Genomic DNA, 24,683 nt, shown 5'->3' on the forward strand with positions numbered 1-24,683 from the left:
TCATGAAGACTTCAAACACCATGACACAGGTCACACCTGCCATGTGTCCTGAAGTTTAAAAGTTCACCAGAGGTCAGATTTACTTCCGAATGCATGGTGTCCACACAGGATGCTGCCGTTTTACTCAGTATTATATGTGTTCAAGACCATAAGTGCACCTGGATGCGTTTATAATAGTATTTAAAATATATTCATACTTTAGTGCTCTTTACACTTATTCATCATGACACATCTTATTTAGGTTGAAAACAACATACTTTGGTGATTAAACTTAAAATGCTTCTACTTTGCTTTTTAATTTATTATAAAACTTTTGATTACACATTTTGTTTTCAAATTACAAATTTGTATTAATTTAAATTCAGTATTTATTACATCATACTTTTACATTAAAGGTAGGCTACACTCTGTACCTTTTGGCCCTCTAGCGGTTGAAAAACAAGACTGCATGCACGTTGCGAAAGAACATTGTTGTGGTTGTGCTTTGGCTCTGCGTGACTGTGCGGATGAATATGGTTTGCGGCACCTGTGAACCTGTGTCATCTGAGCATGTAAGTGCAATATTTTATGCCGTTGTTTTGACGAATTTGAAACAGAATTTTTAAATTAATGACGTTTACAACATGTATGATGATTGTCTGTCTGATAGTGTCAAACGTTGCAATTTAAGGTAAGGGCTAACTGGTATTCGGGCCAAATTGAACATGGCAGGCTAGTTCTAATTTATAGATTGTCACTGTCATCAACCAGTGGGCAACATAATTTCAAGACTCACACACTAAGGATTTAGTAATATACATTTTTGAGAAGTTTCTGAAGTTGCGAAGTTCTTTCTTCCCTATTGTGATGGCGGGACTTATTTTGTCCATGACTCCATGGGGAATTGTTTGGATGGTTATTGACTTGCATGGCTGTGATCTCATGTTAGTGACAGGTTGCCCCCCAGCCTCGGGCAAGTAAACACATTAATTGTAGAAGCGAAGAGAAGAGAGGGACGGGAAGTTTTGTTTAAAGACTACGAGGGCACATGCATTTTAAAAAAAGCATGTGTTTTCACTTAGACCCCACTGAATAAGGCAAAATTATGTGAAAAACAGAGCTTTCCTAGGATCTATGTTCTGTCAGATGTTAACACTTGCACAAGCCTCTCTTTTTTTTAACATCATTCAGTTCAAACAGACCTAAACAATGTTTGTGAAACCCTTGGATCACATGCTGCTGTCTAGTCAACAAGGCAATAAACACATTTTCCCTAAACAGGAACTGCGCATACAATTATTTCACCAGATCTGTAAAGGATGCTACTACGCCACAAAGAAGTCCTGCTGAAGATGAGCACCAGGTGTTTGTGGAGGCCTCCTGATGGGTCACTGCGAGATGCTGCTGTTGATTATGACCTTTTAAACTGGATTCCTGAACTTTATAGGACATCCTGCTGTGCAGTTTATGGCCTCATTCACCCGCATGATTTGTGATAACTTTCTCATGAGTGAAGTTACAAGTCCATTTAGAACATATGACACTCTTTAGTCTCTGTATGTTTGATTGAATGGACAGTTATATTTTTTTATTTATATTTATATGTATATACAATACCTTTCAAAAACTTGGGTTCAGTATGAGTTTTTAATATAAATTAATACTTTTATACAGCAAGGATGCATTGAATGGATCAAAATTCACAGCAAAGATCTTAATAATGTTACTAAAAATTTATATTTCATATAAACGCGGTTCTTTGACCTTTCCATTCATCAAAGGATCCTGAAAAAAGCATGGTTTCCACAAAACTATTAAGCAGCACAACTGTTTTCAACATCGATAATAATCAGAAATGTTTCTTGAGCAGCAAATCAGCATATTAGAATGATTTCTGAAGGATCATGTGAGACTGGAGACTGGAGTAATAATGCTGGAAATTCAGCTTTGCATCACAGGAATTAATTACATTTGAAATAATATTACAATAGGAAACAGTTATTGAAATAATATTTCACAACATTACTGTTTTTGCTGTGTTAAATAAGGATAAGAAACGTCTTTCAAAAACATTCAAACATTTTATCGACGCTAAAGTTCTGAATGGTAGTTTATATATATATATATATATATATATATATATATATATATATATATATATATATATATATATATATATATATAAACATAAATACAAACATCCTTGATCAACTCCGAACAAGGTCTGGGATTAGAGGGTAAGCAAACAATCAGTTCTTGTAATCAAAGTGTTGGATGCAGAAGAAATGGGCAGGAATAAAGACCAAGTTGTTATGGCAAGGTGTAGGGCAAGGAGAGTATCTCTGAAACGGCAAAGCTTGTGGGTTGTGGGTGGTGAGAATTTGTCAACAGTGGTCGTCTGGTCCGATGAGTCCCATTTTCTTTGGGGAAGTAATTGAACCAGGATAAACTGTGGGACGGACGATGACAAGCCGGTTGAGGGAGTGTGATGTTCTGGGCAATGTTCTGCTGGGAAACCCTGGGTCCGTTCATTCATGTGGACGTAAATCTGACATGTGCCACCTATCTAAACATTGTTGAGGACCAGGTACACCTTCATGAGAATGGTGTTCCCTGGTGGAAGTGGCCTGTTTCAGCAGGATAAAGCACTTTGCCACACTGCACACATTGTTCAGGAATGGTTTGAAGAACATGATGAAGAGTTCACGGTGTTTACTTGGCCTCCAAACTCCCCATATCTCAATCGAATCGAGAATCTGTGGGATGTGCTGGACCAACAAGTTCGATCCATGGTGGCTTCACCTCGCAACCTAAAGGACTTAAAGGATCTGCCACTAATGTGTTGGTGACAGATGCCACAGGGTCTCGTAGAGTCCATGCCTTGGTGGGTTGGGTCCGTCTGTCTGTCTGTCTATCTGTCTCTATCTCTATCTCTCTCTCTCTGTGTGTGTGTGTGTGTGTGTGTGTGAATGTTACTTGCTATAACAAGTTAGTGGAACAAAATTGCATTTTACCTTTATTTTTTTTAAATACCCACAAGGCATTTAGAAACTTTATTATGCAGATCGCCAAACAGCCCATAGTTTGGTTGTCTGACAATGTTTACAGGATGTTTCTTCACCTTAAACACTTGTTTTCCCCACTAGACAGACATCCGACAACATGTTTACACATTGTGAACTCGAAAAGCATCAGACAAAAGCATTTCCACACGATTAAGAGGTGAGGAATGTTGTTGTGTATAATTGAGGGTCATCATGGTACCTGTTTCTCGCCGTCTTTCTGTGTTTTCCATGGATGCCACTCCTTGATATTTATGGGCACACTCCCATAAGCCCAGCAGGAGCTGGGACGGGGACGTGGCCCGTGTTTTGATGTGGTTTGGACATAGACAGTTTGAATACCGGAGATGTTTTCCCGAGCCATTTGTCTCAGTGCTCTGTCGCATTCTCTCAGCAGTTGTTTGCATCGCAATCATCCCGTGCAACCATGAGGAATTCAAACCTGAGGTGCTTTTAAAAATTCTTTCCCCCCACACAGCTCCAAACTTAATTTGAGTGCATCCAGCAAGCAAATCCAATGTAAAAGGCCTTTGAATGAGTAAAGAGCTTTTCAGTTTGAAATGTAAGTCTAGCAGACGTATAATTATGATCCAGGATATTAACTTTAAAATGTTTGCTTTATAGCCCCATAAACATTTTGTAGCTTAATGATTACATTTCTGTCTGGTGAATCTAACATTAGGCTTATATTACAGATGTTGAACCTATCAAAAAATCAAGAGACCGAGAACTACTGGGCATCTTGGAGAGGTTACGCAGACCAAAAGCAATGTATTGCTCCTATTCTTACATAAGCATTATTTATGGTATTGCACATGCATAGCAGTGAGTCTGATTTATGGCTGTGAGTAAAAAGCATATTTTTTACAATTAAAAATATTAAATATATGTTTTATATTGTAATATATGTTAAAATGTAATTTATTCCTGTGATGGTAAAGCTGAATTTTCAGCATCATTACTCAAGACTCCAGTCTTCAGTGTCACATGATCCTTCAGGAATCATTCTAATATGATGATTTGATGCTCAAGAAACATTTCTTATTATTATTAATGTTGAAAACAGTTGTGCTGCTTCATATTTTTGTGGAAACCTTGACACATTTTTTTATTTTTTTGAAAAAATCTTAATGACCTTGGACATTTGAGCAGTATTTTTTTTACGTTTATGAAATGAAATCTGGAAATCCAGTTACTGTGTATGGGGTAAAAACTATATTATACCCCATATATATATTAAATTAAATAATAATAATGTTTTATTCATTAATAAGTAATTAATTAACACTGCATTGTGGGTGGTTGCCAGGGCCTTGTTATATGGAACCCATGAGTCGTTATGGTATTCAAAGCAAGTCTGCTTGTTTATTAATAATAAAAAGTAATAGAAATGTGACAGCACACCTCTCCTCGGCAAGCCACATTATTCATATCTGAAATTTAATATTTGCTGTTTGTGATTTAAAGAAACCTCTCAAGTAAGAGCATTATTGTGATGCTCGCCCTAGGAAACACCAAAAAAAAGGGAAAAAAAAGGAATCTCATATCTTTCCCCCTAAATGAAATGGGTCTTGAACCTTCTCCAAGAGAGGAACTCTTCTCTTCTCGATACTGCTTTCTCAATCAAATGCCTCCATACGCACGTGTTACCAATAAAGGGTTCTTTGTCACGAGGGAAAGAGGGTCAGGAAGAGAAAGTGAGTGAGTGAATGACAGAGAATGCAAGAAACAGCAGTGAAAACACTGCCTGCATGCCATTAATAATGAGAAACACAAACAGTGGATGATAAAACTGTAATACAGAGTAACATCCCCCCTGCGCAGAGGGCAGATGAACAAACAGGAGGTGTCACAGGAACATCCGGAAGATTTATTACTCTGAATTCCCCACGTCTCTATCCGGAGACCTGCTCAGTCCTCACACACTCACAGGATAGTGCTTCACTATATTAGTGAAGGCATTACATAGACTTTATATCAACCCAAGCCCTACCATAAACCTACCAAACAAACGTGCTAAACACTCGATTTAAATAAGAACATATTCTGGCCGATTTACAAGCCTTTTACTCCTTGCTAGTCAGTTATCATAATATTTCACTATATAAGTGAGGACATTCAGCCACACACACACACTTTTACAAAGCAATTCAAATGGGGACATACCATAAACATTTTTTACATAAAGCTAACTATAGTTACTATAGCTAATGGTAACTTAATTCAAATCCATCTAGATTCATTACAACTTTAAATGAATATTAGAATGAAAGATGATGATATGCTGTGATTTCTTTTTTTTTTATAAACATCATAAGCATTTATTTAAAAGACAAAGAGGATGGAGTACATATTAAAGCGTTTAAGATCAGCACATTAGTGCATTGATTTGAGGAAGAGCCAAACTGAGCTGTGATTGGCCGATTCTGCTTGGAAAGAGAACAGAACTCAGTCCTGGTGTTTTGTGCGCTTGGTCTCTGGTGTGTCGTTTTGCTGGGAGAAGTGTTCCGACAAGGCTGCCAGGGCACGGTACCGATGGGAGATGCTGTTCTTCACTTCTTTAGGGAGCTCAGCATAACTGCCCACAGAAACACAGCACAGGGGAAAGAGAAAAACAAAAGCAGGATCAAATCAAAAAAGCTTTCATTTTATCTCACAGCATTCGATTTGAGATACCGAAAAAATAAACTGTCAGGCTTGTGTTTCCTTATCACTGATTTAAGTTAATATTTCATTCTTTAAAGAAAAATACAGCATTCAGCATTCTTACACTGCAATCACATGAACTCTAGGAAAAGTCTATTATAAATAGGTGTACATTTTGTTAAATCAAAACTCATTGGCTTTAATTTGACCGATACTGCCACTTAGTGGTGAACCTGAGAAACACAATTTAAAAATCGAATTCTCCTCACGTTTTTTCATAACCATCAGGCTGGAAACAAGGATCCCAGCCAAAATCCCTTGGACCCCTGGGCTCAACAATACGGCCCTGAAAAAAATATTATTAGAAATGTCTGAGGGAAGAATCAAAAACCTGCAGGCTATTGGGTTAACACAGCATAACACCGTTTCCACAAAAATATTAAGCAGCACAATAGTGATAAGAATAAGAAAAGCTTGCATATCAGAATGATTTCTGAAGGATCATGTGACACCGAAGACTGGACAAATGATGCTGAAAATTCAGCTTTGCGTCACAGTAAATAATATTTCACAATGTTACAGTTTTACTATATTTTGATCAAATAAACGGAGCCTTAGTGAGCATAACACTTTTTTTTAACAACCCCCAACTTTTGAATGGTAGAGTACATTAAAAATCTGTGGTGCTTATATACAATACCTCTCATCTGTCAATAGATTTAGTTTGTTTTGATAGTGATATTGGAGACAGAAATGATGGGGAAAAGAGAGAAGGAAATAAGATGAGATCCTTAAACCTGTATTGCCTGTATGAGCACCAAACCTCTAAGTAAAAAGCACTATATCTGATGGGACAGTAAATAAACATGCTCACCTCGGTTCTTCCTCGGAACAGCTGAACTGGCTCCTCTTTTCCAGCACAGAAAGCAAATGTACACAGAGCCCAGGCTGATTTATCTTCAAAACCTGCCAGCAATTTATACAATCCTGCAAACATATTAAAGAAAACAGCTTAATAATTCACATCAATTCAATAGACGCAGACCAAACCTTTGTCAAAGTGTCTTACCTTCAGGCTTCAGTTTATCCAAGAACCATTTTCTGTCAAGAGAAGAAAAATATATACTGTATACCATGCATATAATTTTATATTTACAGCATATAAAAGGAACTAGAGAGAGACTCACATGTAAGGTCCTGGTAGTCCTCCTAGCGCCTTGAAGCACAGACAGGTGTCCTCCACCAGCACTGGCCCATCCACCTTCAGAGGAAACACACAAGATCATGTGTGAGCCGAGGCATCAACTCAGTGAAAGCCAGTGAAAAAGTGTGCAATTTACACACCTGCCTGACTGCTTCTAGACACTTCTGTGTAGAAATCTCATCTGGTTCTCCCTGATATTCAGGCACTGTAAGCCACAATCACATTACAAATACAGCAACAGCATCCTTGAGAAGTCAAGAAAACATAAGTATAACAGCCAAATACTTACAGTCAATCTTCTTAGAAATCAGTTTGTAGGGAAATTTGTCACCAAGGATCTGAACGACCTGTTTGAACAGGGAACTATTAGATTCAATTAGTAAAATAATTTTAATTGCAAAAACATATACTGTGTTTGACGCAGTTTTAACCAATACAAACCTCTGCTGAGTCATATTTTAATTTAGGCTGAATTTTTGGGCCCATTCCAGTGTTTTTATTTTTAATTGTCTACATAACGTTAACATTTATTTTTTTACCGTTTATTTCTAGAAAATATCAAGATCATGATTTTAATCGGGATTTAGTTTTAATTTGCATTTTTGCTAATCTTCCTGAAAATTATTATAAAATAAAAGAATTAATATAACATTTATGATTTGCTGTATTGCATTATTGACCATGATCCTAACCACTGAACACAAATAAAAACGTACTTAACATTGCAGGCCGTGTTTTGTAGCCTATTTGTGGGAATAGCTCAAATGTGTGCAGTTGATAACTTGAATCTAAAAATAAAAATCTTATAAACTATAAAATCCACTAACTAACTAGTCGTTTATTTAGCAGGACTGGATATGGATTATTTATGAAGCTGCCATAACATATTACACGTGAGGAGAGGAGAGACTTCACGCACTGCAAGACGCTTATTCACATTCTGTTTTACGTTGTACTTTTACTGGATACTTTATGGCTGGTTCACTATTATGAAACACGCCATACTCTCACCTCTTCCAATTTTTTCGCGTTCCCGGTTACGAATACCACAGCTCTGCCGGTAGGTACTGCCATGCTTCAGCCTGTTTCGGCCCCGCAACAACGCACTGTAGGAACGGACATGCCATAAACCAATCGTATTCATCGATCTACAACTCCTACCAATCAGTGAACGCATATACCACACTCTAGACACACCCCCTCACACACTGACCAATCGCTGCTTGTTCTATGTCGTCCTTCTGTAAAATCACTCCGGGTGGAAAGTGCAAAACATGTGGGCGAGCGTCATCACATGTCAACGACTGCAGCATAAAAATCATATCTTCAGTAGTATTTACCCTATCTTGGTAAAGTTTTATCTGCCTGCAAAAAGTTATAATTCATCAGTTAAATCTAAATAAAGCTTAATTGAGAGGGGGCTTGAGGATCAGATCCATAAGCATGAGCTTATTGCCTCGCACCGCTGAGGAGTTCAGCTCAGCCGACTACTGGGAGCGCTTTTTCCGTAAAAGAGGAGAAAAGGCTTTCGAGTGGTACGGAGACTACAACTCGCTCTGCGGTGTACTACATAAATACATTAAACCCCGTGATAAGGTAACTATGATTTTAATGATGCCAGACTTTAATGATTCCCGATGGTCTCGGTCGAGTTCAAATATGTCATAATAGCGTTTAAATGTTTGGGGTCAGTAAGAGATTAAAAAAAAAAAAAAAAAAAATTAATTCTTTATTCAGTAAGGTGTAATGTGATCAAAAGTGATAGTAAAGACATAGTATTACAAAATATTTAGTATCTATTACTTTCTGTTTAAAATAAACGCTGTTCTTTTGAACTTTCTGTTCATCAAAGAATCCTGAAAAAAAAATGTTAGTCATTAGTTTCCACAAACATATAAAGCAGCACAACTGTTTTCAACATTGATAATAATATAAAAAATAATAATATTGAGCATCGAATCAGTATATTAGAATGGTTGTAAACTATGACAGAAATAAATTACATTTTAAAAATAGAAATAGAAAACAGTTATTTTAAATTGTAATAGCACAAATACATTAGAACAAACATACAAATAAAATAAACACTGCTTTTCAAGTTTTTTTAGGTAAGTCTCTAACAGTAATTTTCAGGTAGAGAAAATGAATAATCAAATTTAAACTACCACTGCATGGTCTTCACTGTAGGCTATATATTAAATAGAGATTATCCTTATTTAAAGTTATTCAGTCAAGAGCAGCGAGTGACTTTTGTTTGATTCAAATTCAAACAAAGACAGAATGAGGTTTATTAGGCTGCTGTCACTTTAAGAGCTGCACGGATCCAATATACTGTTAATCAAATTTAAACTAGCACTGCATTGTCTTCACTAGGGCTGGGCAAAAAAATCAATTTTTCGATTAATCGTTTTTTTAAATGTGGTCGATTCAAAATAGATTCTCAACGGCCACGAATCGATTTTTTCCATATTCAGGGCTCACGTGCTGCGTCTTCTCACTCTGCACAAGGTAAGCGTCAAGCGCTGCAGGCGTCGATACACACTCGTGTTTAGGAGTCGGGACATGATTCACTTGCACAATCGGGCCAGCATTGCATTTTAACTAACGTTTATCATTTTCACGTCTTTTTTCAAGCAATTTTAAACTATCCTGTGCTCGCGCACTCGTGCATGTTTTTCATTGCGTGCAGCCTAAATCCGCCTCACAACAAACAGCTCGCCAGTAACAAAAGTTATTTTTCGTGGATTATATCGCTTTAACAGTTAAAAACACGCAAAATGATGTCAAAACTCTGGTCTTGGTGAGTAACCTCGTAAAGACAGTCGGTTATGTCTTAAATAAGCATAAAACGCGTGTGACAGACAGTATAATGAAACAGTAATGGATCCGTGCACTAGTTCTTAAAGTGAACGCAGCCATATGTGTCTGTCATTAATTTTGTTGTCAAAACAACATAATATAGCATTAATTGTAAGGAATCAGAATTAATAGCCTATGTATTTAATTCAGTCAGAACTAAAAGACTATCCAGTGTTATTTTACATTGGATTACTTTATTCAGTTTCTGTAGTATTTCTGACCTACCCCAAAACTTTTCTTTTTATGTCTCTTTATTTGTGTCTTTAGGCCTATTCTATTGTATTTATTTGCGCTACTTTTTTCAATTTAATTCAAAGATTGAAATTAAGCTTCCATGTGTTGCATAAACTCCCCCATTGTAAAAACAAACATTTAGGTGAGATCAATGTAATAAAAAATTGTCTAAAAAATGATAACTGATATTTAGACTGAGATTTGTATTACATCTATATTCATTATAGTCGAATCGAGAATCGAATCAGGAATCGAAATTCAAATCAAGAATCGAAATCGAATCGAGAATCGAAATCGAATCGAACTGTGAGCTTGTGAATCGAAATCGAATCGAATTTGAACATCTGAATCGATACCCAGCCCTAGTCTTCACTGTAGGCTATATATTAAATATAGATTAAATACTAGAGAAAAGATAGAGTATTTCAATATCTTTGGTAAATAATGGCTAAACTATTTTTAAGCAGCCAATAATTCTTTAGGAACCTAAATAGGTAGGTTGTACAAGTGTAATGTAAACGTATAAGTAGAATTGTAACTGTTGGCCTGCAGGTGTTGGTGGTCGGCTGTGGTAACTCTGAGCTGAGTGAACAGCTCTATGATGTTGGCTACCATCAGCTAACCAACATTGACATCAGCGAGACGGTGGTGTCTCACATGAACCAGCGGAACGCAGAGCGCCGTCCTGACCTGACCTTCCAGCAGGTGGATGCCACCCAGACAGGCTTTGAGAGCGGGAGCTTTCAGGCAGCCCTAGATAAGGGCACGCTTGATGCCATGGCTTCAGAAGAGGACGGTGCTCTTGCAGGCAGGATGCTTGCAGAAGTTGTCAGAGTTTTGAGTGTTGGGGGCCGGTACGTTTGCGTAACATTAGCCCAGGAACATGTCATAAAGCTGGCTGTGGAACATTTCGCTCAGGGCTGGGCTGTACGAATTCACTGTCTATGTGGACAGCAGAATGAAGTGTCCGATACCTCCTTCGCCCTCCCTGTTTTCGTTCTGGTCTGCACCAAATTCCGCCAAGCTCCACCGTTTGCAGTGCTTGAGCTCTGTCAGGGGGAGGATGGCGCTCCGGTTAGACTCGCATCAGTACCGGAACTGTTGTCTGCTGTGAAGGAGAGGCAGGCCTACAATCTAATGCTTCATAAGCTCAGAGGTGGAACAGATGCTAGCAGCACACAGTCCCTCACACTGTGCCACGCAGCCACCGGCCAGCCACGATACACTCTGAATGTACAGGACAGCCTGCCTTCTGCCAAGCTGCCACGGAGTAACCACTTTGCTATCTTTATCGGTGAGCATTTGGTTCTTTAGCCTCTTCATTGTTATTATCATTGTCATAGGCTAAGACACGTGTAATTACCTGTTTTACAGAGTGCAACAGTCGAGTTCTGGAAGTAAAAATCCCATTCATTTACTCAATCTGGGAATTGATTTTATTAATTTATGCAAATAAATGCATAAATGCATTATTAATTAAGACCGACCTAATGTGAGCTACAAGGTTGTTAATCGATGGTGCACACATTATTTAAATTGTAAATAATTGTGTTTAACAGCGGAGTTCATGGTGAAAAACTACATTATCCATGATTCTGCAAGGAAATCTCCATGAATCAACAAGCAAATCACATTCACACCAAAAAACACTTTAGTGCCCGCTCACTCCCATGAAGCACTGTGAAGGAAGTAGAGTCAGTTTCCTTGTCAAACTTCTTAAATATTTCTATGCGTAATGGGTGTCATTCATGAAACACGAGCAGAACGAATTTTTGTGTAAATCGTGTGTAAAGTAGTTCTGGCGTAAATTTTCGGATTCATTAAAATGTTCGTATTTTCCAAATGTTAGTTGGTACGAAAGAAATCTACACCTGCTCCCAGCCACGTGTAAATAGTGAGTTTAACATCCGAACGTTTTGCTCATTAATAACTAAGGCTGCATTTTAATTCACCTTAATCGGGTACATATTTACACAGCATTTTGAAAAAATATTATATATACCGGTAGTTTTTCTTTTTACTTTTTTCTTTTTCTGATAATAAAACTTCGATTTCTGCATCTGAGAAATTTTTCTTTTTCATTAATTTTTGAGAAGACATGTTGAAATCCTTCGTTTGGTGTCATAATATGATGCCCATATATAGTTGTCAGTCGGATTTAATGGGCGGGATTTATGGTAATTGAGAATGAGCGTGCACGCGCGTCCCATTTACGACTGATTGGAATTCATTACACACACATTTCACTATCACATCTGACGTTTACGAAGTATTTGTGAATCAGGAGAAGTTTTCGGGAAGGTCTCTTTACGCGCAAATCACTCGCATATTTACTCGTATATTTACGAATGTTTCAGGAATGAGACCCATTATGTGTATTTTGCAATAAATGTAAAATATATTGTTTCTATATTTATTATCAACATCTTTAATTCGATGAGTTTTAATGATTTGTGAGATTGTAGTTCTTTGGGATGTGCTGGAGGAGACTTTACAGAGTGCTTGACTCATGCATTGTCAAAAAAATGCATCACAACATTTATTTCCATCAAGAGGTGTATCAATGTTTGGTCAAGGTCTTGTATTGACAATGCAAGAGTCAAGGACTCTGTAAAGTCTACTCCGGCACTATCCAAAAATGTAAGGTCTGGAGTGACTCAGAGGTGCCGATTCATGTGTGAAAATGATTCTCATGCTCCCTCCCAACCATTCTTTCACAATTTGAGCCTGATGAATCTTGACATTGTCATCCTGGAATATGGCCATGATGTCGCTTCCAGTTCCTACATGGTTGTTTAAGAGATGAGAAGCTACACACTCCATCAATTAGGGTTAGAAGAACTGTTGCAAAACATATAACATGCTAGAAACATTATAATCACTGCAATAATCATCCAATCATAGACTCTTAGCCTTAAGCGTTTGCCAATTAAACTTTTATAAAAAATGAAAAACAATTTTTTTTTTTTTTTTTTAGTTCCTCAGGGCCGTGAGTCTGACTGGTTATATGGCTCAGCTGAAGGTCGGACTCAGCTAGCGTCCAGTGCAAAATTCAGACGCCTGGTCATTGTGGCAATGCATCGAGATCAAGAGTATGAGGACATGCAGGCGGTCCAATCAGAGCTCTCTCCAATGGTGATGGAACTCGCTCCTCCTGGAATGCCAGCCAATCAGCAGGTGCACGAGAATAACATGCAGCTGTATCGCTCTTTATCTTGTCTTCATTTCTCGCTCATGCACTCTCTCTCTCACATTTGCTGTGGTATAGGTGCCGTTCCTGTCTGTGGGAGGAGATCTGGGGTGGAGGGAAGTCGTTGGACGAGGGCTCAGTGCTTTGACTGGAGAGTACTCTGTGGAGGATGTGAGAGGAGAGGATGGTCATCTCTATCGCAGGCTGATCTTCATGAATAATTCCCAGCTGGTGCAGTCAGAGAGCAGACTCTGGTCTAAAGCCACAGGTGCAGTTACAGAATACCTGGATGCTGAAAACAGCTGTGTTTGAATTCTGCAATGTTTACAGATACGACTGAAGACTTATGTCAGTGTTTCGTTTCTTTCTCCAGCTTCTTCTACTCATAAAAAGAAGAACAAGAAAAAAGCCAAAGCATCTGTTTCTGAAGCCCCTGCTTTAATGGAAGCTAAAGATCGCAGTGTGGACAGGGGTTTTCTCTGCTGTACACACCATGAAGTCATGGTGGCGGGTTTTGCCATGCTAGGAATGGATGCAATCAATAATAAAGGTAAGTGTACCAACATTAAGAAGCTTAGAAAAAGTTTGAAGCGTTTACATTTGGAAAGGGTTGTATCGTAATCCTTTTTAATTAAAGTGTTTACTTTATTTGATGTTAAAATAATTAATTATATCCTGGCTAAATAGACACTACCATTCAAAAGTTTGTGGTCGATAAGATTCTTCAATGATTTTGAAAGAAATCTCATCAAGCCTGCATTTATTTGATCCAAAATACTGTAAAAACAGTAATATTGTGAAAAATTATTACAAAATAACTGTTTTCTATGTGAATCTATTTTAAAATGTAATTTATTCCTGTGATCCAAAGCTGAATTTTCAGCATCATTACTCCAGTCTTCAGTGTCACATGATCCTTCAGAAATCATTCTAATATGATGATTTGGTGCTTAAGAAACATTTCTGATTATTATCAATTATAATATCAATATAAAAAAATAAATCATTTTATTATTAAATTGATCCACAAGACGTGTTCTATTGGAAAAGACTGAAAAAGTCACTGTGCACTAGGGCTGCAACTCACGATTATTTTGATAATCGAATAAGCTGTCGATTATTATTCATTTTGACATTGTGACATTAGTTTACATTAAACATTTTTTTTAATTAAAAATGATTTTGAATCCATTATTTTTAACAATGTTGTACTCCAAACAATGTGTAATATAAAGCCAATGAAAACAAATATAGTGAATGTATCTATGTAGGCTATGCTGTACATTATATGCAAAAAACAGTTAAAACATTACATTCTAGACTTAAAATCAACTGATTGATTACTATTAAAAATTAAAATTATAATAAACAACAACAAAAGCACAAAATGTTAATTTCTAAAAGGTATGAAGAACACACACAACATAGTAATTATAATACATTAATGAGCTATACCGTCCAACAGGCGGTACAGGTGGTCGCCTGGGGCTAGGCCCGGCTGCAGGATGAAATGACTGAGGGGGCATGTGAAATTGTTAGGGGGGCTTAACTTTATACCATCAATGAACAATCAATACACACCTCGCTTTGGAACAACAGATTTTTAAATGCAGCGCTCCATAAAACACCCCATATGCAACTGCACAGGTAACCGCGTAATAAAAAGATAAGCCAGCATAATTTATTATTCATTCATATATGAACTCTTTCACGCTTAAATTTAAAATATTCTGACTCCCCAGAGTAAGTTTTTATTTTAGAACGTTCCCCCTTAATGTTTCCATGGCAACGCGTCATATTTGTCACGTGACACACCGCAGCCACAATAATGAATGACAGATGTGTATCGCTTTTATTTCGTTTTTCCTTTTTTATTCAAAATATTCACAAAAAGGCTTACCATGTCATCAACTATCTGATATTCCGATTGTCAAAAATGTGTAAGTGTGTGTGTTTGGTTGTTTAAAACCTTTATAAATAATCTTGATCTTGATCTATAATGTGAGATGGGCGCCACCATGTTTATTTGCGCCGCAGTTCAGAGAGTCCTGTCAGTCATCATCAGTTTCTCCCGAAATATATGTAAGAAAGTGGCCGGTGAACTGTGAGAAGAATAGAGTAAACTTTATAGTCACTTCCACTATGTTTGTCTGATATGAATAACACACGTTGGCAAATTATATTTAAATAGATTGTTATTACCTACTGCTTCCACAGACATCCGTGTGTATTTTACAAACTCCAAATGTATTGTTTTACTAGTGCCTATGTGTATTTCAATGTCTGAAACCTAAAATAAACAATATGAGGTTTAAAACACTGCATAGTTTTGATATATGACAGCGCTGAGCTCGTCCGTCTCTGGCTCAGTGCCAAGCAACGCGCGAATCTGGTAGTGATGTCACGTCACTGAACATTATACATCCTATATGGGACCGTACCGCTCCAAAGGTTAAACATTTAAGGTTTAAAACATTTCATTTGTAACCATGAATACAAAAATGAAACTGAGGGGGCACAAATCAGATCTGAGGGGGCAATTCCCCCTTTTGCCCCCTCGTGGCGCCGGGCCTGCCTGGGGCCCTGCCTTATCTGAGGGGCCCCGCGGCCGCTAAACTATGAGAATAATTGCTGACTTGGCAATTGCGGATTGATCGAGAGCGTACGTGAAGTAGTTTTTATGCACGCGTTGCATGGACCTCATTAAACATGATACAATTCACAAAAATGTGAATTAAAATGAGAAATAAATCCCCCCCCCCCCACATTACATAAAAATGATAGCTCTGTATAATTTATACATGACACATTTCCCAAAAAGATAATAAATACAAAAAAAAACATCAAAAAAAATCTGAAAACATAAGAAACATACACTGTAGCACTTCACACTAATTTGCATAATACCACCTGCAATGTATTGGGAGAACCATAATTCTCTGTGATAATTATGGTAACCATAATAGTACCATAATTATCACAGTATTCATATACACATATTCCACCACACTTCTCACCCAAATGCTCACGTTAGTTAGAAACGTGAAAAATGTTGTATTTTTTAGTGGCGCACTATTGATGCTTTATTGCATATGTTCACTGATAATTTTGCCCTTCCCTAAATTTTGCTTCTAGCCTGAACCCAGAATTCACAGAATGGCAGAGCATGTGTTAGATTACTACAGTACAAATGTGAGAACCAATGCCATTTTGCTGTAAATTGAATGTAAGATAGCTTTGGTAATTGATAACTAGTAGATGTCGGTCTGTTCCTCGCACAAAGCTATTGTATGAGTTCAGAACACTGCAATAACGAGCATTAATCATATGGACCACTATTATGGTGATGAATGTCAGTCCCCCTTAACGATATGCATAATTCACAAAAAAGTCTGTTCTGATTAGTCAGTCACATGTTCTCCAACAGATCACCCAGTGTCCGTGTTACTGGTGGGACTAGGTGGCGGGGGTCTGCCCCAGTTTCTTCATGACTTTGTGCCTTGTGCACGGGTGGAAGTGGTTGAACTGGACCCAGCAGTGCTGGAAGTGGCTCAGACCTGGTTTGGATTTCAGAATGACAAGAGGCTGAAAGTTATACTTGGAGATGGACTGGAGCACATCAAAACACTGGAGAGCCAGGGTGAGAGATCATCTAGACTCGTAATTCTAATTCTAAACCTTTTTGATTCTAAGGCCCCCTGTTGTCCACAACAATATTCAATGGCCTTTTGGTCATCTATTTTATGGAGAAGACATAGAGGTGGATTTGGGTTTTAGCTGCTTTGCTCAAGACAGACAACCTGTTCCTTCTAATATATATAAAAAATTCTGCACTCTTTATAGGGGGACATTCTTTTGATGTCATCATGTTTGACGTTGACAGCAAAGACACGACCCTGGGCATGAGCTGCCCTCCATCTGCCTTTGTAGAAACATCACTTCTGAAGAACGTTTACAGCTTATTAACCCCTCGAGGTAAGCACTAAAAGAAGTTTTGAAAAATTCTGATTTTGAGATAGTAAAATATACATTTGTGCTGTAATAAGTGGTTGTTTCCCATGATCAATCTTACTTTTTCCCATCCCACAGGACTATTTATGTTGAACCTTGTGTGTCGAGACTCGGCTCTCAGGAAGTCAGTTCTTGAACGTGTTCAAGCCGTGTTCCCGCGTGTGTTCTCTCGTGGAATCGAGGGTGAAGTCAACGAGGTGCTACTGTGTTGCAGAAGTGCAGGAGAGGAACACAAACCTCACAGCGTTCCACAAACATTACAGCAGACAGCAAAAGACCTACAGAAGACACTACGTGCAAACACCCAGACTGCACCATGTGTGCCTCAAATAGACATTACTGCAAGGCTGAATGACCTGAAAGTCATCTAAAGGTGTGGAGAGATAAAATAAATGGCTTATTTCACTTCTGCACAGCATTTTCAAGGAATTATTCCAGTCCCAGTCTCGTGTTGGCATTTAGTCTGGTCCAATTGCATCCTATTGTGGAAAACAACAAAATGTCTACTTAGAAAGGAGGAGATCATCTGATTGACCGTTAAAGTCACCATGAAATTTTTTTATGGAATATTGCGGCATTTATTATAAATTATTTATCCGCACACATCAATATCATTTTGTGATAGATGTTACTCTTCTCTTCCAGCGCTTTTAAAGAAAACACCAAAGTAGTATTTCAAATGTTCAAAAGTATTTGAATGTGTTTAAATTATACCAACTATTTTCACTGATATCTAAATGGAAATACTAACATCAAAAGGCTTCATTAACCCAAATTATCAATACAACATGCAAAAATTTTGCACTTTAAGTAATTGTCTCACTTTATAGGACAAATAATAGCAATATAGGGACTACACGTTATGTTCAGATAATAATAAGACTCCCTTATAAAAAGGGAGTACATTTTATCTTGCTTTATTGGTTTCATGTTCAAACAAAGAAGAATTGTAATGGTCCTGAAACAGAAATAATAAAATAATCATAAATTCTTTGACATTAAATATCTGTTTGTTTCCTGAGATATGCCTTATAATAACATATCAACTATGTTCATATAATGTAAGGTTTTAGGACATTTTTACTGGTTGACAAAAATATAAATTAAATGTATTGCTGTAAAGAGAAATTCACTAGTGTTTTTTACAGAATCAAACTATCTGGCAACCCTATAATGGCCGTGCAGTGTTATTTTTACTGGATGAGTCTTACTCAACAGTTTTACTGTTCTGACATGAGGGTGGCTGCACCCTGCAGTGGCATTCACTGTCCTATCAAGGGGTAAAAGGCCATACAAAATCAATTATAAACGAATAGTATTAGCTACTACCTAGATGTGCACAAATGTCCTAGTTTCCAATATTATATTCAGCTCTATTTATACCACTTCACATGTTTGAAATTCTGGTGCTCCATATCCTCCTTTCTGCTGCTCCATATCATAAAAATAGTATGTGTTTACGCTATTCAAATAAATGAGTGATTGATAGAAGTAACCACGTGTTTATATTTGTTTTTGTAATTTTTTAAGTTTTAGCTTTTTCACTGAATAGACACTTGGATTAACCGGTCGCAACGGACTGAGTGAGTTTTGCTTTATATATATAGGCTATATATATTATGAATACAAACAGATTTTAGTCTGTATTATTCATTCTGGTGTATCGTTTTTAGATTGTGAAAGCATTAAGCAAAGGGGCAGGGTCGCAAGCACGCGCCGCACGCCACTGCTGGTACGTCACTCTGCCTTTTTCCTTATCACTGAATTCTGAATTTTTTTCCTCATACATTAATAACAAGCAATAATAAGCAAAAAGAGCATACTGCTGAGAATCACCAAATCTGTATTTATATTCCCCCAGAGGAGTGGCGTTAGCGCGAGCACGCGCAAGCGCGCTCTACGAAAAACGAACAGTTGGCTGACAGGTTTCGACCACAAGTTGAGTTCAGGGCAAATTAAAACGGAGATTATTACGATGATTAAAACGGCGAGTTTCAGTGAAGATAGTTTATTTAGTTTCTTTATATATCACCTTATAGTTTCTTTCGGTTCGTCGTGTATAGAAAGGGGTGTGTGTTTTTAAGTTCAGTCACTGCTCAGTGTCCTGTACACGAGCGCCGTTACTCTTTCTGAACGGCTCCGTCTGTGAGGAGGACCAACGCTCGGAAAAACGAACAACAGGTAATTACGTTAAATTTACAAAGTTAACTGATTTGTATGTTCATTACATACGCTTTGTAAAGAAAAAACAAAACTTTATATCGTTAAGTAACGCAGTATGATTGAAATAGTGGTTTTGTATGTCACAAATTAAGATACTAACGTTATGTCTGGATAAAAACTGAGCTTATTTAAATTTGGCAAGTTGTTTCTCTCTCTCTCTCTCTCAATTTTAATATTTATATATATATTTATATATATATTATATATATCAAAGGTTTGCTGAGCCCAGTGATTCACGCGCCGCATCCTCGCGGCTTCGTAACCATGGGCAACCGGGGGATGGAGGATCTCATCCCGCTGGTGAACCGCCTGCAGGACGCCTTCAGTGCCATCGGACAGAGCTGCGACCTGGACCTGCCGCAGATCGCGGTGGTCGGGGGGCAGAGCGCGGGCAAAAGCTCTGTCCTGGAAAATTTCGTGGGCAGGTATGACACCATCATAACTGGGCACTGTCTAGATAGCTGTGTATTATAATTAATAGCTCAGTTCAACATTCCAGGGAACAATGTAGGGTTTCAATAACAGGCTGATATCAATATATGGGTGGTAGGTAGGAGTCAGGGTGACCGAAGTATGATATAGAAATGTCAAAATCCTAACAAAAGAAATGGATACAAATATTAAATGGCCATGTGGCGGATGGCGATAATCTCAGAATTGACTGATTAATTGGCTAGTGGTGTTGAATCGAGTCACTTTTCGGCAGAGGCACTGAAGTGTATAGCTGAAGCAGGTGCAGATGGTCACGCTCTCATCTGTAGTCGGGAGCAGTCACTACCTCTTCCTCCATCTGTCTAATGGCCTGCCAAGCCAAAGTCCCTGTGCCATGCAGAATCTGAAGATTTACTTAATTTCCTCTGGACTATACAGATCAGCTGGCGATCTGATATTATAGAATTTAAGACCGTATTTAAATGAGATAGAAACACTTATTTTTCTTAATTTTCTTAAAAGATTAATATTTTGCTGAGTCTGATAATTTGGTCACTTATTGTCATTTGTTTTTTAAAGGCGGTCGTTTCAAAAGGGTTAACATTTTTTTCATTGATCTCTTGAGATAAAACAGCTTGATGTACTATCTGGTTTCTTCTGCAACCCTCTGAACTTCAAACTTGTGATCATATTAAAACCGAAAATTAAGTTAAATCTGTTAAGTGTAACACACACACACACACACACACACACACACACACACACACACACACACACACACACACACACACACACACACACACACACACACACACACACACACAGACACATTCTATTGTTCAAAAGTATAGGGTCATGTTTCTTTTCATTTGTTCTTTCTATTCATCAAACATTAATGAATCCTTAAACAAATTTATCATAATCTCCACAAATATATTAATTAGCACAGCAAATCAGCATATTAGAATAATTTCTGAAGGATCATGTGACACTGAAGACTGGAGTTATGATGCTGAAAATTCAGCTTTGCCATTACATTAATAAATTACATTTAAAAATATATTACAATAGAAAACAGTTAATCTAATTGTAATAATATTTTAAGCTGTTACTGTTTTTACTGGAGTTTCGAGCATAAGAGCTACCTTCAAAACAAAACAAAATCTTTCAGACCCCAAACTTTTAAACTATTATGAAACTATTTTAAGAGTCTCTGTAAAGCATACAGTTTCAAGTCTTTAATCATCTTTTATTGTCTTTGCACAAGAGAACCTCACAGGATCTTCTCTTTGCACGCTGGTTTCCGCATGGAAAGACTGGGCCTGTCCAACAGGAAGCTGTGATTGTTAGTGAAAGCTATTGTTTACTCTGTGCATATCAGTTTGGTGAGCTGAAGTGAAGTGAATAGAGCCTAAGATAAGTGTGTCTGACTGAGAACAGGATTCATTGCTTATCTGAGACGGAGGCACTCAAGCATTCTGACCAAAATCCCAGTCAGTGTGTGAGGCATCATGCTTTCAGGCAGTTAGTGGAAACCCAGTTTACTCTGATTTGATAGACAGGCTGTTATTTTTTAATGACTTGAATCACTTGAATTCTGTATAGCAAATGTTATGTTGTTTAGAACATGTTGACCCACTTCACAATACGCAATCACATACTGTATGTCAAAATGCATACATCCCTGAAAGTGTAAAATCATACTAAGATGTTACATGTTCCTCTTTTCAAAAAGACTTGAACAAGTAATGCATACCTTAGAAAAGTGAAAGTTGCACTAAATGATGATGAAGATGACTACACACTTGATAGGGCAGCTACAACCCCTGTGTCAATGCATAATGCTTCAGTTGCTTTTTATGGTAATGTTAACACAAATATGTGTAATACTTTTTGGCTCTGTAAACTTTAATCAAAATGTCATGACTTGATCTTCCTGTCAAAATGACAGACCTCTCTCTGATAATGTATGTTAAACTTCTCTAATAATTTATTATGTTTAAACCCCGCCCCTCCACAATCAACTGAAAGCTCATATTAATTTTTTGAGTGCAATGCCCACATCTCAAAGTAAATTCCCTGGGATTCAAACCCATGACCTTGGCATTTCTAGCGCCATGCTCTACTGTTGAGTTAGACTAGAAGAATGCTACAAACTCACAGTTTACATTTATGCATTTGGCAGACAGTTTTATCCCATGCGACTTAGACAGAATTGAAAGTGCCTCTATTATGCCATTTTAAAGATTCCTAATTTTGTTTTGGAGGTCTCGTACAATAGGTTTACATGCACTCAAAGTAAAAAAAAACACTTAAATGTGCTTATAATGTACATTGCACATAACCTAATTTCTCAAAGAGTCTGAAAACATCTAGGTTACGACTGTAACCTCTGTTCCCTGAGAACAGGGAACGAGACGCTGCGTCGATTGACGCTAAGGGGAATGCCTCAGGCGTGACAGGTGTCTGAAATTACTATCAAATCAAGGCAATCATATTGACCGGCGACAGCCCATGAATCATTAACGTGCGACCTGGAAGTATATAAGGGCGCCTTGCAAACATGATAATCACCTTTTCGTCTGAAGGGACTGTTTGTAGGCAGACACCGCAGGGCCTGAATTTCGTTTTGGAAAATGGGGGGGAAATCCCCCCTTAGATGATTCTCATGGGGGGGATTTTTTTTTGTTTGAGGGGGAGAAAGGGAAAAGCATTTTTTCCAAACAAAATTATTACATTTATCTTGCCTAAATGTTTGCGCTCATTGCATTTTTACAATGGGGTTGTAAATTTACACAACACAAGGAAGCTTGATTTAAATTGTTTAATTAAATTGATAAAAGTAGCACAAATAAATACAATAGAATAAAGATACAAATAAAGACAAATAAAGAGAAAAGTTTTTGAATAGGTCTAACACACTAGTATTCATATACAGAAACTGAATAAAGTAATCAAATGGAAAATAACACTGGGTAGTATTTTAGTCCTGAATAAATTAAATACATAGGCTATTAATCCTGATTCCTTTAACTTAAAGCTATCTTTTGTTGTTTTGACAACAAAATTAATGACACACACATATGGCTTCCGTCACTTTAAGAGCTAGTGCACGGATCCTGTGTTCATTATACTGGCATGCGTTTTATGCTTATTAAAGACAAAAGCGACTATGTTTAGAGTATACTCACGAAGACCGCAATATAATCCGCGAAAAATAACTTTTGTTACTGGCCAGCTGTTTTTGAGGCACGGATTCTCTATGAATGTGCGCATAGAAAATAATCTCTCTAAGAGCGCGCGAGCACTGATTAGTTTAAAATCGCTTGAATGTTTAAACTGGTAAGACTTAAAAAGACGTGCAAATGGTAAACTTCAGTCACGATGCACTGCTTGCCCGATTGTGCAAGTGAATATTCCGTCATGTCCCGACTCCTAAACGCGAGTGTGTATTATCACCGCAGCGCTTGATGCTTGCCTTGCACAACACATTTTGAGAGAAGAGATAGAAGACGCGCGCGGCACCGCTGAACACTCACGCTGTTTGTGAAATTGCGTCTGGCAGATTAATAGTTAAAAGAATGATTTGATTTTATAATCTGTGTGGATTACGAGTGCGGGAATTTCCCGCATTATAAATGGGAGACCTGCGGGAATGATTAGAATTATGCGCAATACCCGCAATCCCGCACCGAAATTCGAGCCCTGCACCGAGGCATAGTGAACGCAGTGTCTCGTTCCCTGTTCGCAGGGAACAGAGGTTACAGTCGTAACCTAGACGTTCCTTTCGAAAGGGAACTCGCACTGCGTCGATTGACGTTAAGGGGAATGATATACCAACACCACCATGCTAAGGGGAGTGCATACCCATTGGCAGTGACAACTGTCAAAACCAGCAAATTCAAATGAAATGCCAGAACCACTCACCCTCAGGTCACACTGGGTTGTCAGTGACAGCATTCCCTACGGTCATAGCCCAAGCTAAAGGTTCCACAGGAAAACCTCCATAAACATTGTGTAATGAAAGGCCTACCTGGGCCTGCTCAAGGGCCTAGGACCACAGCTTCAAATTTAGAAGGGGTTCCTTCTAGGGAATGTGGCTAGGGAACCCAAAGGAGCCCCAGCCAATTATTATTCAGGGGAACATACTCACCCGAAATGCCACCAGGAAGGCCTGAGCTGGTGGTCCACTTACATTGGACATTTCAGTCTGGCCAAATTCCTGTCTGTCCGAAGACAGAGCCTCTGGACACTTGCTAGATAAGGCAGGGTTTTTCCTGCATAGAGAATTACGAGGCGGCCGCCTCCGTCAATTCTCAAACCGTATAGTTTGCCGATAGTGCTGCGCAGATCATAATCCGCGGCCTGGGCGGGCCAAGTAATAAAAACATAACATTCCAATTAATCGAGGGTGGATGACAGATAAATCATCATAATGTGTTGTTTAATAAAGACACGGAACTCTCATCATCACGGTAAAACGCAATGAACGTGCGTCACTCTTTTACTTTTCTTTTTCAACAACGTAATTCTCTTCAGGGAAAACCAATCAAGGAAAACATATCAGGGCTCGACAATAACGCTTGTGCAGGACACGTGTTTTGTGTTTGTTTTTTTAGTTTTTTTGAAGGGACAAGTGAAAGAGAATTGTAGCTACTTGCCCAACCGGACAAATGCCCTGATTAAAACAATTTTAATATAAAAAAAATAAAATTAAAAATAACTAGGGAATCACCGAAAACACGAGGATGATTCTGTTTTAATTTAATTTAATGTAAGTGGCGATTGATAGCTATAGTTGATAATAATATAGGCCTACCTACCTAATGTAGGACTACTGACC

At 37.9% G+C, this 24,683-nt stretch overlaps 3 protein-coding genes across 8 annotated transcripts in view; 2 read left to right on the plus strand and 1 right to left on the minus strand.

The window, feature by feature from the left end:
- Positions 1 to 5,362: 5,362 nt before the first annotated feature.
- Positions 5,363 to 8,025, minus strand: itpa (inosine triphosphatase (nucleoside triphosphate pyrophosphatase)). The gene is made up of 8 exons (XM_056262774.1): positions 7,903 to 8,025; positions 7,181 to 7,238; positions 7,032 to 7,096; positions 6,875 to 6,948; positions 6,757 to 6,788; positions 6,562 to 6,674; positions 5,957 to 6,033; positions 5,363 to 5,619 (listed from the first exon to the last, which is right to left on the minus strand). The coding sequence occupies exons 1-8, from the start codon at positions 7,963 to 7,965 to the stop codon at positions 5,490 to 5,492; spliced, it is 612 nt and encodes a 203-aa protein (XP_056118749.1). The 5' UTR covers positions 7,966 to 8,025; the 3' UTR covers positions 5,363 to 5,489.
- Positions 8,026 to 8,173: 148 nt separating this feature from the next.
- mettl13 (methyltransferase 13, eEF1A lysine and N-terminal methyltransferase) lies at positions 8,174 to 17,590 on the plus strand. Its single transcript, XM_056262773.1, has 8 exons — positions 8,174 to 8,487; positions 10,537 to 11,278; positions 12,962 to 13,161; positions 13,253 to 13,442; positions 13,548 to 13,724; positions 16,602 to 16,814; positions 17,018 to 17,149; positions 17,264 to 17,590. Exons 1-8 carry the CDS (start codon positions 8,335 to 8,337, stop codon positions 17,554 to 17,556), a joined length of 2,100 nt encoding a protein of 699 aa, XP_056118748.1. The 5' UTR covers positions 8,174 to 8,334; the 3' UTR covers positions 17,557 to 17,590.
- A 2,034-nt stretch (positions 17,591 to 19,624) lies between these two features.
- The window catches only part of dnm3a (dynamin 3a), a 57,588-nt gene continuing 52,529 nt past the window's right edge, over positions 19,625 to 24,683 (plus strand). For all 6 annotated transcript variants that reach the window (XM_056262775.1, XM_056262776.1, XM_056262777.1 and 3 more), the window contains exon 1: positions 19,625 to 19,833. In XM_056262775.1, coding sequence (XP_056118750.1) covers positions 19,673 to 19,833 — 161 coding nt within the window. In that variant the 5' untranslated portion in view covers positions 19,625 to 19,672. The remainder of the gene's footprint in view (positions 19,834 to 24,683) is intronic.

The sequence above is a fragment of the Rhinichthys klamathensis genome, unplaced genomic scaffold (assembly GCF_029890125.1).
Source record: "Rhinichthys klamathensis goyatoka isolate OS25496 unplaced genomic scaffold, OSU_Roscu_1.1 h1tg000196l_1, whole genome shotgun sequence".
NCBI classification, from domain to species: domain Eukaryota; kingdom Metazoa; phylum Chordata; class Actinopteri; order Cypriniformes; family Leuciscidae; genus Rhinichthys; species Rhinichthys klamathensis.

Bases quoted from the DNA above. Each gene is read 5' to 3' on its own strand.
- itpa (XM_056262774.1), bottom strand. From the start codon at position 7,965: ATGGCAGTACCTACCGGCAGAGCTGTGGTATTCGTAACCGGGAACGCG. The intron at 7,097-7,180 runs GTAAGTATTTGG...TGTGGCTTACAG, and splicing joins GATTTCTAAGAAGATTGACT to TGCCTGAATATCAGGGAGAA. The intron at 6,789-6,874 runs GTGAGTCTCTCT...TTCTCTTGACAG, and splicing joins GGACTACCAGGACCTTACAT to AAAATGGTTCTTGGATAAAC.
- mettl13 (XM_056262773.1), top strand. From the start codon at position 8,335: ATGAGCTTATTGCCTCGCACCGCTGAGGAGTTCAGCTCAGCCGACTAC. The intron at 13,443-13,547 runs GTGCAGTTACAG...TTCTTTCTCCAG, and splicing joins ACTCTGGTCTAAAGCCACAG to CTTCTTCTACTCATAAAAAG. The intron at 16,815-17,017 runs GTGAGAGATCAT...CACTCTTTATAG, and splicing joins CAAAACACTGGAGAGCCAGG to GGGGACATTCTTTTGATGTC.